Here is a 21,081-nt window from a genome sequence, read left to right as displayed (position 1 = left end):
TTGTTTCCAAGATTGCAGTTGTTTGTAACCACTATTCTTGGGAACAGCTATGGGTGTTTATCCTTAAGCAAAGCTGCTTCTATGGTAAATTCTAAATTGAATTTAAATGGGATTGTTTAGAACAGCACTGTGAAGTTCCCCATTCAGTGAATCATTATTTCCACTCTTCAAGTATGGTTTGTTTTAAAAAATATTTCAAAATGTTTTTCAAACGACGTACAGATTATTCGTGGACTTCTTAGGTAAATTTGCAGGGGTAGTTTGTTTAGATAAATGGAAATCCAGAACAAAGTCTCTGCAGTTTTAGCTAGATGCTCCTTAAATAATGAAGTTGAATATCAAATTGAAGTAAAGGTTAAAAGCATTACTGATCGAAGAAGGTCGCTATCTTGTTTAACTGTATCGCTCCTCTTCTCTTACAGAATCTGACAGAAGACGTTGGTCAAGACGATCACCAGACAGGTATTTAATAGGGATGTAGTAGAAATAGACCAGAATAATGTAATCCTGCTTTGTGAAATAAGTCTCTTTAACATTGAAACTGAAATTTGAGGCAGCTAAGGGAGTTGTAGAAAGCAACTGCCAGGTTTTTTTCTAATTTTTCTTCAAAATAACTGTACATGCTTTCAGTTTCTCCACTTGTGAAGAGCTCACGTAGGTTTCAGCTGTGTGACATTTTTACTATTTCTGTGCAAGTTCTTTAGAAGACTTTATGAAAAATTTCTCTCACTCCTTGGACTCAACCCATTAGACTAGCAGAATATCCGTGTTCTTACAGTGTTTTGACTCTTGAAAGAGCGTCAGTGAGAACAGAGCAGAAGCAAGACCTCTTGGGGTTATTGTGTTGCCTGTGACCGAGTTTAAATGCTGTATTCCAAACAGCCCAACCTCCCAACCTTTTTTTCAAGTGATTTTGATGGAGAGAATGTTTTCCTGGTTCTTGTGCAGATTTTTCAATAGATGTCTAAGGGCTATTTCTTAGTTCCAAATTTGTTTTCTGTTCTATAAAATGTCATCATTTTTGAGGCCTTCATTCCAGGTGCCTGGTACTAGCTTGCTGCCAATTCTTCTTCACCAGCATTTGAGCTTTGCGGCTTGATAACTTGCAGCATTTGTTGCCTTCTTTTGTACTTGTTCCTTATGAGCTGGCATCTGCCTTTCTTTCTTTTTCTTCATTCCTTTCAGTGTTTCAGGCATGATACCTAAAGAGGAAGGAAAATAACTTGTTGGCTTCAAGCCCTGATCATTCAGCAGAACAGTTCTTTAAAAGTGGCCATATCTGTCCTACCATCTGTCTCGAAGTTGTTCTCTATCCTGAGGTGCTGGCTATGCGTGCTGATGTTACCCTGAACACTTAGGAGAGTGGAGAGAGCTGTCAGCTCCTCCTGGAGATTTCTGGGACAACCTTGTAAATTTAGCACACTCTTAGCCTAGAGCAGTAAGAGATACGTAGGACTGAGTTGTTTTTTGATCTTACTGAGATCACTTGGGGCTTGTATGCCCTCCTCCATACTGCAACAGGTGACTTTATTTCAAAGTTGCACTGTCTTACCCTGCCCATAAAAGGCTTCTATCAAATATTTTCTGTCAGTGTCCTCAGTGGTTTCATATTTGAAAGGAGTTCATCCCATTAAACCTCATCAGAAGAGGCTGAGGCAGCTAGTTCCAGACAACCCTTTTACTGTCCGTTTGTTAGGACCGATCCCCGTGGTGATCTAGGTGCTTGAACTAAACACAGATACATCCTGATTTTGTGTACAGAAATACATTCTGTAATCTTGGCTTACTTTTGATCACAAAAAGCTGTTGTGAGGCGTGAGGTATTGGTCTCGAGGCAGTCACCTTCCAACACTAATCGATAAGAGTAGGTGTGCTTAATGTGTTTGCAATTTGTCCTATCTCTTGCTTGGCACTTCTACTGCGAAAGGTTAATGTAAGAAATCAGCCTCAGAGCTCTCATCATCTTTCTTGGAAGGTGTTTGAGCATGTTTTTGATTTTAATGAAATGCTTTATTCTGACATTTGTGGTTATATTATTACCGGCATTGTATTTGTTTTAATTAAGCTTGAGCATGTTCATTGAATGAGTTTGGGAAAAAAACCTGGAAAAGAATTTAATTTTTTTACAGTAGCTATGAAAGAACCTTTAAAACCAGGAAGGAAGTATGAAATCAGAGTTGAAAATAGAGGTTGCTCTACAGATTAGAACATATTTAGATTTCATTCCAGTGTTTTTTATGCTTCTGCCCTGTTTTATATCTCCTTTTAGAAAACGATGAAACCCCAGCATATGCATAAGTTCTAGCCTTCAGTTCAGTTGAAATCTGCATTTGGTTTCCCTCGTATGAGCACAGGTAGACATGCAGGGGGATGTTATGGCCTTTGTGAGTGTAGTGCAGTGACATCTCATGTCCATTTCATATGGGACTTGACAATTCTGAAACATCTTACATAAGAGTCTTATGTAAATCTTAAAAAAAAAAAAAAAAAAAAAAGTTACCTTCACAAATTGTTTGATGTATTTAAATGTTAATAATTTCTGTTCTCCAATAAGAACTGTCAAGACCTATTCGTTTTGTTACAGGCTTCACAGTAGTGAATAGATGCTGTGTATTTATTTGAGGTTTTCCATCCAGAACTCATTTGGCAGTCACGTTAGGTCTGCAAAACATTCCTTGGGTGTTACCGAACCAATCTAGAGGTGATTTTTGTTTTTTGAGACTTTTTTTTTTTTCATGCTCTGAGTCTTTTGGAGCAAGCCTTGTCCTTAGAGATTCCTGTGCTTTTTCTGATGTATATATGGTTAATATTATTACAGTGGGGGCCCTGTTTTGGGAGTGACTTAATACACATCTAAATTGTGTTCAGGCTTCTAAAAGCTATTCAGAAAAATGGAGTATTTCAATTTTAGGTTAACATTTGTAATGAACTTCTAAATGCTTATTACATTTATTTTAAAGCAGTTGTTTCTGATCTAGTAAGTGTACCAGATATCTAAATTATTTTGGACGATAATCTCTCTTCTAAGTATTAGTATTTCTTTTCCTGGAACCAGAACATAGGTATCTAAGAGTTAAAAGATGGAATTTTCAAAATTCCTTCAGTGATTCGGGAACTAACATGGACCTCACTTCAAAATACGTGTCACCTGCTGTAATTACACTCACATAAAATGTATAAATGTGTTAGCATTCAGTGTGTTTTATATATCTGAAAAATAAGACTGTAAATGTGTTGTGGGGCTTTATCAGCTGTTGGTAAGAATCACGGGCATTCATTAAACAATTTTTTCCTTTTTTTATATACATATTGAATTGGAAAACTGGCTCTTGGTTTTGAAATGGTAGTCATTTATGTCATGACTACGAAATTAGCAGCTTGTCAATAGCTTACATTAAAGTAATAATTTGATTATTAAATTGTAACTTGCTTACCTATCCAGACTAAAATGTCTTGAAAAGTAAAAGTGCATAAGTACATATCCTGTCACCTGGCTGGTTTAAGATAAGGAGGTAATGCCTTCAACAAAAACAAGGCTTCAGTGGTTTTATTGAAGCTTGGGGCAGAGTGGTGGGGAGATTATTTTGCCACTACTTTTTTTTTTTTTTTTTTAATTGGTTTAAAGAAGAAAATTTTCTTGAGTCCAAAGCAATTCTGTAGTCTGGAATTCAAGATAGAGAAGAGCTTTTTTCCTGTATACCTGATTTTACAAGAAGATTGCAAATTGTTTGATGCTTTGATGAGTATCTTGTTTTTTTCTCATCTTGTATCTGAAAAACAATGACTGTTAACTGTGTTTGTGGTGGTCTTTTTGCATCATTAAGTGAGCAGCTGTATCTTTCCAGTTGCTTCAGCATTCACAGTTTGTAATTATTTTTCTTTTGAAACATCCATCTACTTAAACATCAGAAGAACAGGAATGTTTACAGGCATTATTTAGAAAGAAGGTGAAGATTATGTCAGTAAATCACTTCTATAGGGACACAGCTTGTAGAATTCGTTTTTATTGACCACTGTTTTTTTGCTTATTTTGGTTTTGTTGCTGTTCTAAGCGTGTCCCTCTCTGTGGTGCTTATCTTGCGCATTGTTTTAAATTTCTTGGGGTGGATTTTAGCTCTTGAGTTGATATTTCCCTTTGTCTCCTGCAAATCGTCTCCTGCAAATTTGGAAGTACTGAATAGAACGTTTGGCAAACAACATTTATACTCGGCAGGCTTTTGGCTGATGGTGGCTTATTCAGCAGCCATTTGGAGGCTCTACCTTGCAAATGCTAGCTTCAAGTGTCAAAAAAACAGTGAGAACTAGGAGGGTTCTGCCAATCTTGAGTTGAGACCCAGGAGTAAGAAACTTTGAAGATAATCACATCAGAGAAGCTGCGCTCGGTAAGTAAAGTTCCTGTCAAACTTTGCATGAAGTCTGAGGGAGCTGCATGTGCATTTGCAGATGATCAGGCCTGTGAGAAGTGAAATAAGTTGTGAATAGCTAGACCTAGAGTTTACATGTAGGATTAGACAGGTCTGTTTGGAAAAGGTTATTAAGTTATTCTGTAAAATCAGAAATTGCAGGAATTGAAACAAACCCAAACTCATATAGGTGTTAGCATTAGATGGGGGTAACAGAAATATCCTGCTTTGTTCACCTTCCAGAAATTATTACAAGGAAATTATAACTACACTTCAAATTCAGTATACTGACTCTGGTAACAAAAATATATATTGCTCAAGTAATGTTCTTGTAGTCATGCTCTTAGTAGTTAATAGATCATTCAACAGCTAAAACATAGTGAAGATTTGGTCCAAAACTCAGTTAATAAGTTGTTAAATCTTTGAAAGCAAGTGCAGTCAGTATGTTTGTCCACCTGGTGTCTGTGTGTGTGTACATACGTATTTAATAGCCACTTACCAACTTCTGAGCGCTCTCTTTTCTTCCCCTTTTCTATCAGTTTGAGAACTGCAACTAGATACATTCAAACCAAGAAAGGCTCTAAGTTTTTTGTATGAGTTATTGGAGAAATTGGGGTATGATGAATTCTATTATCACTTTAAGCCTTTTTATCAAGTTTGGCAATCTTCCTAAAACTGTCCTATTATTTAATGAGAAAAGGACTTCAAACAGGAATTCTTGAATTATTCTTTTTGGTTTGTTTGGGGTTGCAGAGCTGACAAAATGATTGTCCCATTCTGTAACATTCATTTATTTATTTTCATCTTCTGCTGTGCATCTCTTTTTCACAGAAGCCTTGCATATTTCTTTTCCCAATCAAATAACAAGCATTAGTGGAAGTAAACGGGAAAACCCTAGAGGGTTTGGTTTGGTGTTTTGTGTTACATTTTACCAGCATCCAATGCCTGTGGCCATCATAATAGTTTTTTTAAATAGAAAGGTATTTAAAAAATCAAATTGTTGTCAAAGGAGTGAGGTGGTTGCAGGTTGTCTTCCAAGTACTCAAGTACATGAATATTTTTCAAAATAATGTGTTCATTAGCACATATTTTTTATTAAGTTTAGTTTGTGTCTGGGTTTTGTTCATAGATCTGAATCTGTTGGCTGTCTTTAGCCATCTGTTAAGTTCTGTTGTTGTCTTAAGTGTTTTTAGTTTGTGTAGGCTTTCAAATAAATACTTACTGCAAGATGTAAAATGTGATTTAAGAAGCCATAAAGCATCATACTTAGAGTAACTCATGCGAATACAGTTTTGTGGTATCATTAATTTGCAGGCATAATGAGTTGGAACAGGTAACATTCAGCAGATTAGGTCCCTAAGTTTCTTTAATCTGGGTAGCCAAATGTTTGGGGCATCCTATGAATATTTGATAATCTCTGGTTTACCTGTTTCAACTACCCCTGATATTTTTGAGAAGATGAATATTACTATTGTTAATATCCAGCCATTATTATGTTTTCGTACGGTAGGAATTTATGGGTATAATGCTGGGAAGTTTTTTTTATAACTAGTTAAATGATATTATCAATGCATAGTACTCTTAAAGCTTTCTTTTGAAAAGGTAGTGTCATTATGGACATACTTTCCTGAGAGGGTGATATTATGGGGGAGCATTAGTAAAAAAAAAAAAAAAAAAAAAAGAGGGGAAGAAAATAATAGTAAAAATATTAATAAAGAAGTATAGGAAGAATTTTTGAACTGGAAAGGGTGGAAAGAGTATTTTTTTGAACTGGAGAGATTAACTGTTCTTAATAAAAGTGATTGTAAAGGTAAGATCATAGAAGGCATACTAAGTGCAAAACCTTTATTAGTTGAAACCAAGTTAGTTAATGTTAATAATTGGTTTGAACATCTTGCCTAACACTAGAAAAATCCTTACTTTCATATGCATCATAGTTTCAGTGCATGTTTAAAGTAAAGTACATGTAGAGTACTTTAAGGCCTGTGAGGCTGTAAGGTTCCTTACATGTGTTTCTCCTATAACAGGAGAGAGACTTTCAAAGATACGAAGAATAGGTAAGCATAAGATTGCTGTTAGTATTTGTTGGGAATTGGGCCTCTGGTTTCAGTCTGTTCCCTTGGTGTCAAAAAGCAGTAAAAGTGTTTTTGCTTGCTTCTGTGCTGTGTTTTAAAATAAAAGATTTTGTGGGCATCTTAATAAAGCATAGCTAAACTTTGGATGCTGTTGAAGCTAAGAGAAGGTAGCCTAGGCATGCTGTATTTCTTCATGTTTCCTTGCAAGTTTCTTTGGCATTGCTTTGTGTCTGGATTTTTATACCTCACCTCTCCCTTCTTTTCCTTTTAAAATTCTCTGCATAACACTTAGAGCTTTGATAGCTCATTGAGCTGCTCTTACACATACCTTTCTTGGGTGTCCCATATGGTCTTCAGTATATGAAAGTAGGACAAAATTCTGCCTGGAGTGTTAGCCTGTTGCTTTCATGAGGCGGCAGAGACAAACAACTTGCTGTGGTCAAAAGGGCTGATCCTGTGGTCTTCGTTGTGCTAATGCACAGACAGGATTGTATTATTTATTCATTTATTTATTGGTTTTGCTTGGGTTAATTATTTACAGGTTTGGTGAGCTGGATTAACACACTGAAGCTGACAAAAGGAAGAAATAGGAATATGCAGCTGAGAGAAGGGGAGTGGAGGACTGCCACTTGACCTGACCATCATGTGTTTTAAAGTGGCAGTTTCCTACTTTTGAACTCCTCACTGTTTGAGAACTATCCAGTCCAACCAAATTCAAATGATACAGCTACTTTTTTTTTATTATTATTATTTGTGGTTGTAGCTCTTCAAAACTAACAAAAAAACAACAACAACAAAACAAATCACCCAACAAAAACCAATCCCCCTCACCAAAAGCAAATCTACCAAACAAAACCAAGAAATGAACAGAACCTTCTTTTCCCCTTGCTCTCTGTATAACAAAGAAAACTTCGGGCTTAAAAGTGAAAAGGTTATGTTTTTTAGAGGTATGCTGCTCTAGTTTTTGGGTCATGTCTGTATTTAAGAAAAAAACAACTCTTAGAAGTTGTGATTTGAATTAATTACAGAAAATTTGGACTGAAGACTAAAATACATCTTCAGGATAGTCTTAGTTCTTGCCTTTTGTTAGACTGAAGTAGCATTAGCATAAATGTATATTTTGGCATAGTTTTGGCATAGCACTGACTTCAACTGAAATCTGATCGTAGAACACCATGTAAAACAGATTTTGCTCTGGAAAGGGGACCATTTATTTTGTATTTTAAATCCACTAATGTCCTTCCTTCCCTTTCCTTTGTAATATTATGCCTATTAGTGGATGCAGTTTATCTGGTCTGCAGCAGTTTCATTTCTATGTACTGGTGTTTTTAATTCCCTCTGTAGGAAGTCTCCGGTCTTGCAGTTCATCAGACTGCTTTAGTAAAGTGATGCCTCCAAGGAAAAAGAGGAGACCTGCAGCAGGAGATGATTTATCTGCTAAGAAAAGTAGACATGATGGGTATGTCATCTTACCATGGGCTAAGACTGGTGGAATATCTAAAGATGAACAGCTGATATGATCATGTTTTCAAATACTAATGGGAATGGTATTCAAATTTGATTGGTTTCTTGATGTGGAACCACGGCCTGTGATTAAATTTTGGGATATTAATAAGTACATCTAGGTTCAGTTTGCTCCTTACCTGTTTCTAGTCATACAAAAAGCTTGCAGGGAACTTGTGCTCTTGTTTGCCAGCTGTCAAAAGAGATGTAGTTGCTTGTTCAAAGACTTCTGAGGGATACAGTAATGTCTTCCTCTATATGTGCATAAGATCTAGATTGGGCATTCTCAATCTATAGCCTGTCAGAAAAGTGAATGTAACTGTAGCCCCTTTGCAGCCACAGTTCTAACCTGAAGTTCTGCTAGTCTGTCCCTCTCATGTTGGTTTTGTGCTGAAGATTGCCAGGCAAGGTGATAGCTGATGGCCGGGTGGTGACTGAGGTGGTGCTGCTCAGCTTCCCTCTGAGTGGGTTCTAACTGTGTGCACGATCAGCGTGCTCTTTGGCATAGGTGCTGCACTTCTGGAGATGGTGTATTTTCTGTGTATGCTCAGTCAGCCTCCTTTGCATCACGCAGCAGCCATTGAGTGTGCTCCTTGTCTACAAGATGCAGCCGTTACTGAGTGCACTGAACTCAGAGCTTGTGGGAGTACAGGACAGTGCGCTCCTTCATGACAGCTGCCATCACACCTCGACAGGAGGCCTTTCGTATATACGAGTGTCCTGATGTAGAAAAGGGATGCATGCAGCCAGAAAGTTTGGTTGCCACTGCATAAGCCAGTGAGCAATGAGCTCTGTTACACTCAGTATTGCAGGTGCCTCAGAAAACACAAGCTTCCATAACAAGTAGATAGGCAGAAAGATGCATTTCTTTCCCGTCAGCCAGAAATGAGGCTGTGTGCTTTCCTTTTCTTTCACTAGCGTGAGTAATCATAATGCTGGTAGCCAAATTAAGCCTCTGGTTATGCCTCTATAACCCCATTGTGTGTAATAGGGTTGCACAACTGTAGCTGTACTGGTATTTATTAAGTGATCTGTTGGAGCAGAAGGAAGTTTTCAACTTTCCCTTTCATTGCTTTGCATATGTGAAACTAGCAAGAGCAAAAAAGCAGTGCATGTTCTAAATATTTATTCTGCTTTTGGAAAAGTTAAAAGTGAAAATAGAGTAATGTTTCTAGAATCTATGTAGAGAGGTTTACAGAAATTAAATCTACGTCCCTTTACTAAGACCCTGATAATAAGACAAGCCAAAGCCCCTAGAAGGTAAGGTTGTCTGTAGTAAGAGATACTGATCTGTCAGAAAACAATGAGAAGCTGATTTTGTACTCTGTCAGTACTACATATAATCATTAAGAGCTTTTTGAAAACATAATTGGAAGTATTTTTTTGTAACTTTTGGATCTGGTCTTCATTCTACTGCAATCTGAAGTTTTCGTAAAGCAGATTGAGGTTTTCCCCCTTTAGAAGTGGAGGTGAAACGAGATTTAATGACCATGGGCCACAGGGGAATATCTTTCTGATGTGGTTCCAATTTTTGTATTTCTTCTTAACTTCTAAGGTTTTGGGGCTATCTCAGCTTCCCTCTGTTTAAGATTCCTTTCTTTTGTTTTGGTCTCCAAGAAAATAGCTTGAATTTCATCATGACTGGCGATGTGAATTAATTTCCTGCATATTCAGCTTAGTCTTAGAACCGTATTTCTTTCAAGGAAGGATTTCTTCAAAGTTGGCTTATGGCCCTGTAGCCTGTGAACAGGTTAGACAACAAGCAAGCCATCCCTTACTTCCATAACTTTTAGACAGAGCTCATGCCTGTTCTGTTCAATTTTTCAAGGTTGGACATCTCAATGTGTTAAGCAGGAATCTATTTGAAATCAGGAACCTGTACAGCAGTATGCTCTTGTAGACCTGTTTGCAAAACTCTTTCCTCTGACATAATGTACAATGCTGTACGTAATAAAACCAGTATGGGGTAGTGCAATGCCAGTATATGGAATAAAGGGTTTCTGGGCTCATTTCTTTACCATTGCTGCCATTTTAGAGGCAGACTTCCTAGAAGCTGCATGCAGGTAACTCACGTCTCTCTTCAAGGGACATTAGCCTATGTAGAATGTGTAGCAAAATGTGAAGCAAAAAAGGTAGTCAGAGTCTGTTCTTTAATGTCTGCTTTCAATGAAAAACAAAAAGTGTGCTCTTAAGGACAGACAACACTCCTGAACAGAGGGGTGATTTCAGATCTTTGTGGAATGATCCATGTTTTGTATGTTTCTGAGTTGTAGCGGCCAGCTCACAGGGGGAATGTTAACAAATAAATGCAGTAAGTGTTCATCAATTTGCTTTCAGTGTGGAAATGTTGGGTAGTACTCTGCAGGTTATCAAAGGAGTGTCATTATTAAGGGTGTCATCACAGCAGAGACTGAATGTTGATGATTTCTCATGGTTTGTCTGCACAAAAAAAAAAATTTAATCCTTTCATGGATAGTTTTGTTGGATGATACTTTCAGTTTGCGCTGTTTGTGTTCCTATTATCACTTTAGTTATGGAATACTGACAGTAATGTTTTTGAGATATTTATTCTTTCCAGAAAGCTTTCCAGACAGCAGAGATCTGTGCTGAAAGAAAGAGATTTCTAAAGGCTCTTTAAACTTGCAGACCCTAAATACATATGGTAATGAAAAGCTTGTAATAGCCTTCACTTTAAATTCCAGGCTGTTACAGCCTCATCTTGAAATGATTAGTGGAATAACGATGCTGGCTATTGAGGAAAGTATTTATAGGAACAAATCTAGATGTTTGTGAAGTTATTTGGGAGTGTTGTTCTCATGCATAGACTACCTATGAAAAAATAAAGATCCTGTTGTTCTTTAGCATCCTACCTGTGCACAATAAGAGCTTGGATTCTATTAGTATTTTCACCTTGAACCATGAATGTAGTATTTGAGTGGGAGGGATTTTTTTTTGCCAGATGATAAGCAGTGAAAATAACTGTGTTCACCTCTGGATAGCAATAAAATTCATCTTGTCTTAGAGAATGGTATTTTAAGTAGACAGTTTAGTGCACACACAAGAAAATAATGACTTGAAGACTTGGTTTGTATTTCCCTCTTGGTTTGACAGTCTTGACCTTATTGTTCTTACAACTCTCACAGTCTGGCGTATTCTCAAATTGGACTTGCAAATCTATATTCTGTATGTTACTCTTCCATCATTGTGTTAAAGGGCATAGAAAAGGTAAAAACAAGCTTCATCTGAAGATAGTTGCTAGGTAAGAGTATATTTCTGTGTATCTGTTATGCCAGAGATTGGATTTTGAGAAAGATGAGCCTTGTAACATAATGTCTCCTTTCCAATAGTCTCATCTGAAAAGAAAATAATTCTAGTCATTGCTCCAGAGTCGTGCTGAGGGGAAAAATCTTACAGTTATAGATATTTGGACTGTAGAGTGATGAAAACCAGGGAAGTATATCTGCTTCCTTGAAAGCTGTGTTTTCAAGCAATTAGATCCACAGGTCTAATACATCCTGGATGTGTGTGTGGATCACGTAAAGACATAGTAATATGAAAAACAAATTTGTTTTGAGTTATCAGCCCCGTACTGTATAGTGAAAAACTGAAGTTTCGGAAACACAGTTAACACAATATTATTAATATAGGAAACTAAAATAAGAGCATAACTAACCTTCAAAGTTTTCAAAACCTTTAGTATTCAGAGGCTTCTTCATTCCTCTGTCATTTACCAGCTGGCTTGCCGTGCAGGCAGCCTGTGTTACCTACTGTCATGGATGTCTATACCATATTCCTTGGAAGCAGATGTTTTCAAGTAGGCACAGATGTAATTGCCTTTTTCTATACCTTTTCAGTGACTTAATAGTTATGAAGAAACTTAACTGGAAGTGTGTCAGTACGTATGCTGTTATACTGTTTTTTAAGTGAGCCTCGTTAAGTTCAGAACATCAGTTTAAATGTTTCGGGATGATTGTGAACCTTTACATAGGGAGAGATAAGACACCGATGCATACAATTTACCAGTCAAGTGAATTTGTCCTGCAAGTTGCTTTAGACAGTCTTCGTCATACCTTGCAAATAGTAAAAATCTCTTTTTACTTGATTATACCATCATATTTATGAAACTATTGCTAAAACTTTTGTTGTGAATAAATTAAGCTTAAAAAAAAATCCTTTCATTTTGTTGCACGGATGAAAACTCAACTAAAGCTTTAAAATAGTTTAATTGCAATTAATGAAAGTAGTAGGGACATCTTCTTCAATCAAAAGTTTACAACGTTCAAAAAATAAATAATCTGAAAGCAACTAGTTAGGCAGCGCAAAGCTTAAAAGGAGGTGAAGTTCTGGTTGCATAGAAACAAAGCAGTCCAGCAAAGCTGCTGTTGGTAAACTTTTTAGTATTTTCATTCAGGAAACTGGGCATCTGAAATGAGTGGGGTGTAAGTCTTCAGGAGCGGTTACCTTTATTTATATTTCCTCTTCTTAAAATAAGCTAATGGCCAGATTCCACAAGCAAGAGAATATTTTGTATGACCTAAGCTTCATGCTTTCACTGACCTCATTTTGAGTATTTCAGAGCATGCAGCCCAGAATTGCTGCTGTGGTAGGTGGAGCTTTAACAAATTCCAGTATAGTTGAAGCTTGCTCGGAGCAGGAGTGGATTCAACTGTAATAAATTGAAGGGAATTATTGCTTTTTCTTTTTGCTGGAAGTATCCACGTTCTCTTAAGATGGGGTCTTAGTCACCCCATAATAGCTAGGTGAAATCTTCATGCTTTTGCTTTCCCACCAAACCAGGTACATAAAGAGGAAAATAATCTGGAAAAGTCATGAATGATCATCTATTGAAAGAAATGTGAAAGGCTTAGATACTCAGGTTTTGTATTATTTTGTTTCAGTCTAAACATGGCACTTTGAATGATAAACTGAACGCTTCATCTTTATTGCAGGGATATTTCAATTCCATAGCTAACAAGAGTAATTCAAAAATAAGAAATGAGTGTTAGGAGTCAGCTGTGAGGTTGGTGTCTGATTTTAAAAAGTTGGGATTCCTTGCCCACTGTGCAGTAAGCCAATCTGCATGCTATATTAAGATACTGTTTATATCAGAATTGCATAAGTCTGGGTACCAGGTGGTTTACTGCAAAGCTGGCAACACTAAGGACTCTCTGTGCCACTATTTATACTGTCCCTTATCACTCTATTTACATGTTTGTGCAATCCCCTAGCCTCCAATGGCTACTAATTACCTGACATAACAGAGTCATTATGCCTATCCTCAGAGAGGAAAGGTCCCTTGTTGGTCCCTTGTCTCCCATCCTGGGGGTGTGATTTTTACTATTATAATGAGGATACTTCACATTAGAATTCTTTTAATCTTTGTTTTTCAGCCATCTGCTCAGGTTAGGTTGATTGGTGACGTGTTAAGTCAGGATGTTTCCCTCAAAAATGTCAATGTAATTAATGGTCTTCCTGATGAGCAGTTCCTCAGTTAATCATCTTTAGATGTCTCCAAGTCCTGGGTCATCTTGATCTGTTCTCAAAGTACATATTTCCTCTCCTTCACACAAAACAAAGTATACGCTGATATCAGTGTATACTTGAGCAGTTCGTTCACTTCTGGTTTGTGACTGAAACTCTACAGGTTTCTCTTATGGACCATCAGTGCATAAACAAGTTACCAAACTGTAGTGTCGTCAGTGTAATTGCCATGCTTCTCTTTGAAGGTACTGGTGCTGGGCATCTTGAGACTGCTGTGAGCCGCTGACGACTTGCTGTTAAACCCTCAGATCTGTTCAGTAGATGCTGGGGGTTAACAAAGTATTCAGACATCTACCCTGTGCGCTCTGGCAGTTTGTATTCATCTGTGTACCAAGAGACATTGTCCTTAGCATGAAGACAAGGCACATCATCTTACAGTACGTACAGAGACATTGCAAAGACAGGAGAAATATTCTAAGGTACAACATGTATGCCAGACTTCTCTGTCAGTTTGTGGTTTTCACCTCTGCACATTCGTTTCTTGAGACAATCAGATCTGGACTGATGGTAGTTCAGAGGACACAGTCTTTGGAACCACCTCTACCCAGGGCTGCCAGGTTGGGCTGGCTGTGACAGCTGAACTGGGCTTCCTTCGGCTGTGATCTCAGATGCTTGTCTAGTTACTTGTCTGTATCTCCCTCTCATCTCACTTCCCGAAGCAATTCAGGGCTTAGGAGTCTCTTGCTAGTAAAAATAGCTGGTTTGTCTAGACTGGGAGGGGAAACTCATTTGGTATTTAGAGTAAGCAGGGAGTTAATGGGCTTCATCTATACGTGAGAGCTAACTAATACCAGGTTTGCTTTGGTGTTACCTGCTTCTGTCATTTTTCTTTTCAAGTGATCCTCGTCTCACAGAATACATGCTCTGCTGGTAGTTCCTTTAGGTGGAGAGAACAACATCTGTGAATCATCCAACTGTTTTTGTTGCTTTGTTGCGTAGTATTATTTGTAGCCTGTTTTCATTATACCGATAAGGTGTCACATCCACTTGTAATCGATGTGTAGTAATTAGCTTGTAGCAGAGATTAGGGTGGCCCAAGATGATATCCTTTCTGTTTTCTGAGTTTTGTGAAGTAGTTTCTTACCATCGTAGCTTGGAAGATCTTTAATCAATTCTGGTTTCTGAGAAACAAGATTCCAGCAGCCTGATACTAAGTTTCTTGAACAATAAGTTAGAGGAAAGAGCATTTTGCATTGAGTTACTTGGCTGTGTGTTGGGCACAAATGGACTTACTCATGAATATTGTTCTTTCTTCCAGTTCCTAACTGTCTTTAGCCTTTAGTACAGCAAATGAGCTGCAATTGCTTATCAGTCCTATGAAAACTTGTTATGCTTAGACTCAATGAAAGTATAAAAATGGGTGCTTTTTTGTTCTAATTTTCCATTCCTCTTACACATACGGTTTCTCTTACACCAACTGTTATTGTTGGTGTCTTGGTTCAGGCTACAGTCTTAACGCTGCCACTTGAAGATGCAGGAATCCTTTTTCTGAAATACTTGGATGATCCAGAGCTCTGTCAATAAATGGTTCTCGAGGGTTCCTTTCCAGACCTGCTGTTCACCTACTGACAGCTAGTGTGTTGATGAGTTACGTGAGCAAGCAGGGAAAATGCTTTCTTATCAACTCTTCGTAAGAAAAATACATTTATTCTTGTGGTGAGTGTCTGTCTTAGGGAGCCACACTAGCTTTCCATGCTCTAGGCCCTTAGACTAGGTACTTAGACTCCTTGAATAAAGATGTTGAATAGCTTCTGCTTCAGTCAGTTTTCAAGTTTGTATTCCAGTTGGTGTTACGAGTCTTGGGTATATAAATATTTGTTCCTGAAATGTGGATGGATGGCATTTGGCTGCAGGGTTTCAGTTTGTTGCAAGGTCAGCATGTTTCAGTACACTGGTAATTTTCCTTTCAGTCTTGAAATTTCTTCAAATTTTCATTGGTATTTGTCTTCCAATTAGCAGTTTCATTTTGCTCTGACCAGTATTACTTTTCTAATAGGTAATTACTTTTAAAGAACTATGACAATACACATGAAGTAGTTCGTGTGCTGCTGTCAGTGTGATGTGTGCCAGTAACTAGATAGGGTTCCTTGTAGCTGATAGCGACAGGCACCAAGGTAGATGATGCTGGGATCAGTGTACTCCAAGCTCATAAGTACAGACATCTTTTACATGCCTTTCAAGAAGGACAAACTAGTGATGAAATCAACTCCAAATTAATTTTATCAAGTTATTTCAGGTGGGCTAATTGGTTCAAGGAGCACTTTGTTTTCCTCCCCCAGCAGGGTTTGACACCGTAAGAGGAAGGGGCAGCATGCTTGGAACATACAGAGCTGTTCCTGGCTACCTGCTCTAGTCCAAGCCATTTGTTACTCGGCTCTTTTCAGCTTCTGAGCCCGAGCTACTGCAGAGTGGTGGAAATAGTTCAGAGAGTGTATATGCAGCAGTGAGCAATTACTTGGACTGCTGAGTCTCTTCCCTTTAGCAGGCTGGCACAAGTGGTATTGTCTCTGTTTCAGAACTGAAAGTCTAAATGGGATGGAGTAACTCATCGACTTCTATTGCACATTTTGTGTTTGAGGTGTTTCAGATACTAAATTCAGGAGACTGGTACTTCAGTGGCATTTCTTGAATGCAGGCAAAATTCCTTAAGCTTTTCATCTGAGGAGAGCATTACCCCAGCAGTCATCTCTGCGGGGAAGGCAGTGCTGCTGATTTAGCTTTTTACTTAATTGTTTACCCCATGATGAAGTTACTGTCAGTGGGACCTGTAACCTGGGGGTTGTTTTTTGTTGTTAGTTTTCTTTTTTTCTTGTGTTACCAACTTACTGGCCTTTTAATAATGTTAGTGTGTGGGTTGTGTCTATTTCAGTCCTTATGCTTCTTAGGGAATTTTTGAGGAGGCAAAAAGAGTATGTGAAGTTCTCCTCAGTTAATAAATAATCAAAAATGATTGAAGTCTGTGTATACCTACATGTGGGACCTCTATTGACTGTGGTATGGTATCACTGTGGGTTTAGACCCACAGCCAAGATGCAGCCCATCAGTTGGTTATGGTGATTGCTAGTATGCACAAGTCTTACTTGCACAAAGTGCTTTGGGATTGAATTTGAACCAAACTCTGTTATGAAAGTTCATTTACGTGAATAGCTTATGGACCAGTTGAATTGTGACAGACTGAGCAAATACACAAGGTTCAATAATTCTTATTCTGCTAAGCAGTTCCCAAAACGACTGATTATGAGGTCAGAATGTTGAGTAAACTAGTTAATGAAAGAAAATGTGTTGCTGCTTATAGTGGCTGTTGACTAAAAGGTTGCTTTAAAAAAACTGATGAATTCTTTCTTTTTTTTTAAAGTATGTATAGAAAATATGATTCGACTAGAATAAAAGCAGAAGAAGAAGTCTTTTCAAGTAAGAGATGCTTAGAATGGTTCTATGAATATGCAGGTAAGGGTGAAATGCAAATTTCTTCCCGATAACAATTTAATCTACATTGGAATATGAAAATTGCATTAACTGATCTTTTCCAAGACTAAATATGGAGACTTTTTTTGTAACAGATTTAAAGGAGCTTTTCTTATGTTTTGCATAGCATGAAGTTGTTGAAGAGTTCAAGGGGTAATTTTGTCTTTGTCTCGATTCTATAAAAAGAATGGAGGAGGTGTGTATCTTGAAATATTATAGAACATGAATACTTTACTATTCCAATTTATAGTAAAGCTGTACTTCTGTCCAAAATGTTACCTCTCTGGCTTTAGAGGTCATACCAGCTACCGTGATAGCACTGAGTAGTGCAGAATTAAGCTTTAAGGGATGGTATGTCTGTAATTCAAAACTAACTAACTAACTAAAAGGTAGGGAAAATAATAAAATCAGTTATGTTGCTGCCAAATGTGGTTATAGTTTCAGCATAGAAGCAAATAAATTCAAGTATTCCATAAGTCTTGTCTTTGAGCATTTTTCCATTACAGAGTATGTTGAAGGTTGACTGAATCATTGCCCTTGTGTATGTATTCATGTATTGTTTTAGGATTATTAATTATCACCTATGGTTACGAGATGATCCTTTAACAGTAAAATCATGGGGTGTTGTTTGTTTTCATTTTTTCTACACGTGCTTTTCTGAAGGGGAGGACTTGAAGTATGGGGAAAAATAATCTCATGACTCTAAAGAAGACCCAAAGAAAATGAAATAGGTGGTTGACAAAAGAAATGAGGTCATCTTGCAGTTTTTTGATGTTGTTTTGGATAACATTGCTCACAGTTTGTTCTGTTTTGTCTGCTTTTTACATGTAATGAAGATTGAGTTAATTTGATGTAATGAAATCATTTTACTCTTCTAATAAAATTATATATACTAAATTAATTAGAGATCTCACTTGTCTGTTGCAGTCTGTGAGAGGAGATTCAAATTCAAGCCAAATTTAACCTGTTAGATTCTGCGCCTTTCTGACCAGCTTGATTTATTTTTTTTACTCTAGCAACAGGGATAACTCATTTTTGTCAAGACTTTGGTGGAGAGAAGGGATGAAAGGAAGGCTGTGTATGAAAGAACTTTTGGTTTTCCATTGGCTGCATACACCAAGATAAAACAGAGAAAAGTGGAGAGTATGATCTTGTTTACTGTATTGAATAACATTGTAAAAAATGAAACTTCAAATAATAATAATCTCTTGTGCTCTTGCTTTAGTCTTCTCCTTTATGTATGCAGACAGTTGACACTGCATTTGTTTTTTCTTTTTCCCTGGTGTGTCTTTACGTTACAGAATGAGTGTTTTTTTTAAAGGTTCTTGTGTACACTCAGAAGTGTGAGTGGGAGGATGTCATAGGAAGATGGGAAAAGATATTATTAAACGTTGTTATTTCTAGTACAGTGGGTCACCTAATAATAAAACATACTGATATTTCCTCTATAAAACCTCTTACTTGCATATTTGATCTTTACATTGGATGAAAGTAAGGATTTCTGCCTCTAATGCTTTTTTTTCAAAATGACCCCTTTTTAATGAGAATAAAGTAACAAAATAGTTCAAATACTCATCATGCTTCAAAAAAAAAAAGCACAACAACTGCACAATGCAATTAAGGCCTTTGTATTTTTGTCAACAGCATAGGGGAGAAGCTATGAATATCTTGACTTAATAGCATCTGCTCTAATGGTAGTACATTTTAATAACATTTGGTTTTGAACCTTTTTTCATTTAAAATCAGCAAAGAAATAGCTGCATGTAATTCATATCTTCCTTCCCCATGCAATTACTAAAATTCACATAATGTGCAGCCATGTTATTATTGCCATATGAATAAACAGGAGCATGAGGTTTTTATTTCAGGGTCTTTTTTGTAAATGACATTTTATAGAGTATAAATGAGACAATAAGGAATAAGGTTCTGGGAATGTATCTCATGTATCATATATATCTAAACATATTCTTATGTGATATGATTTTATGGTAACAGTCAAGATTCAAGCTGAGAAATGAGTTTCAATAATCACTGTTCGCTCATTTAACCATGCTAATATTACTTGGATGTTGTGCTAGTCTTAAGTGCATTCATAAAGATCTCACTCGTTTACTCTTTCAAGATTGTCTCAGAAACTGGATAGAATAAAGGATGCTTGCAAGAGTGAAAAGTTGTTCTCTATTTTTTTCTGTATTTGTTTGCAAAGGTGAGGTAAAGATATGAGCGTATCCAGGTCTGATAGTAAGTGAGGAAATACTGCATGTCAAAACAAACCAAACTAAAGCGTATGGAAGTTCACATTGTACTGTGTGATTACATTTCTCTTGTGCTCTAAAGATCAGTCGGTTTTAATTTTCAGAGATATGTAAAATGTATTTTGTTTGCAGGCACTGATGACATTGTAGGGCCTGAAGGTATGGAGAAATTTTGTGAAGACATTGGAGTAGAACCAGAAAATGTAAGTTAAGGCACCTGTTGAATGGAGCTTGGTGTGTTATGATATAGATGAACCTGTCTTAGTTACGTTAATTTTCCATCAAAAATTACAAATGGAAATTGTGCAGGGAAAAAAAAAAGGATGTAAACCAGGTTTAAATACACTTTTGGAACCAACTTGCCTTTATTCTAAACCCAAAGCTTTTAACTTGAGTAAAAATCTATTTTGGCTTTGCAGCATTCCCTTCTCTTTCTTTTCTCCACCTCCCTCCTGTCACAAGAAAGAAATGAAAAAATAAAAAATTAAAGAAAAAGTGATGGTGTCTTCTCTAAGACAACACTGGATGTTTAATGAACAGCTACAAACTATTTTTTTCTAGGTGATTAGACTAGGTGATAGAAGGTGATTTCAAATATTGTGAGCAATGTTAGCACTCCCATTATGCCATATCAAAACCCAAATAAAGAGAATATTGTATACATTTTCCAATTTATGTATACAGTATATGTTTCTCTTAGTTTCTCGTATGTATATCTATATTCCTCTTTTTTTTAATGTCAAATGTAACTTGTCTCAAATCAGTGCTTAAATTTTGTAAACATTTTGTAGCTTGTACACTGTCTCATATTCTTCCTGGCTGCAACGAACAGTACATTACTGCAGTGGCATTGTATGAATGCTGCCTTGAAGAAGTAAGGTGGCTAATAGTAACCTGATTGATATTGCCTATCTTTGTGCTGCTTTCGTTTTGTTTGAATTATGAGTAAGTTTGTGGTATTTAAATAATTTAACTTTTAAAGCAGTTGCTCATTAGCAAAGTCCTGAAAATACTGTTTATATAAATAAATATTTGTAGCCTACTAAACGGTAACTGCTTGAAAAATGTGTGGATGTTTCTGTTAATATTCTTCAGTCAGTCTTTTTTTCTCTTAAACAGGTAGTTATGCTTGTATTAGCCTGGAAGCTGGATGCACAAAACATGGGCTACTTTACATTACAAGAATGGTTGAAAGGAATGACATCGCTACAGTAAGTGCTTTGAAAAACCTCTAAGTTTTTTTAATAATATTTCCTACTGCTTATGGTTATTCAGAGACAGCTTGAAACCTGACAGCTGCATGTTATATACAGTTGATTTAAAATGTCTACAGTCTCAAGAAAACAAATGTCATGAGGTACATAGTTTCTATCCCCAACTGCATCTGTCTTTGTCACTGGATTTATATATTAGCTTTCTAACCTTTACTGTCATTGCATATGAATTAGATATTGCCATGTTATTAGATTATGTGCAGTTTAAAATGCTTAATAGTGCAACCCCTTTTTGTGAATGGATTTTTCTTTTCTACAGTTAAGAGCTTTATGGCATACTTAACATAAAAGTAGTTGAATAGCCATGTTTCGTAGAGTGTGGAGGAAAGACTTACCTTACAAAGCAGAATCACGAAGACTGTGTATAAGTTCTATAGTTTTGCTGACGCTATAGAAGTATTGTTTCCCTTCTGTGGTTTGCTGGTACCGCGATGTGTAGACAAGATCTTGGTTTAATCTATTGGAGAGTGCGTTTTCTGCAAACCCAAACAACTTCTTACGAAGAGTAACAGCATAATACTTCACTATTTTATCTAAATCCATTTCATGCTGTGGGTTAAATCAA

General features: G+C 36.9%; 1 protein-coding gene across 6 annotated transcripts in view; it reads left to right on the top strand.

Moving 5' to 3' along the window:
* DCUN1D4 (defective in cullin neddylation 1 domain containing 4) overlaps positions 1-21,081 on the top strand; it is a 35,355-nt gene that overhangs the window by 8,773 nt on the left and 5,501 nt on the right. For 2 of the 6 annotated variants that reach the window (XM_084286719.1, XM_084286724.1), the window contains exons 3-8: positions 423-462; positions 6,431-6,460; positions 7,823-7,937; positions 16,878-16,969; positions 19,375-19,445; positions 20,362-20,453. In XM_084286719.1, the coding sequence (XP_084142845.1) occupies positions 423-462; positions 6,431-6,460; positions 7,823-7,937; positions 16,878-16,969; positions 19,375-19,445; positions 20,362-20,453 (440 nt within the window). Of the gene's footprint in view, positions 1-422; positions 463-2,642; positions 2,702-4,213; positions 4,383-6,430; positions 6,461-7,822; positions 7,938-16,877; positions 16,970-19,374; positions 19,446-20,361; positions 20,454-21,081 lie in introns of those variants that run through there. The other 4 variants (XM_084286721.1, XM_084286722.1, XM_084286720.1 and 1 more) reach the window with 4 other exon arrangements.

This window comes from Netta rufina (assembly GCF_964035555.1).
Source record: "Netta rufina genome assembly, chromosome: 4".
Classification (NCBI taxonomy): domain Eukaryota; kingdom Metazoa; phylum Chordata; class Aves; order Anseriformes; family Anatidae; genus Netta; species Netta rufina.
Note: the sequence above shows the minus strand (reverse complement) of the source record. Positions and strands in the feature narration are given on the sequence as shown.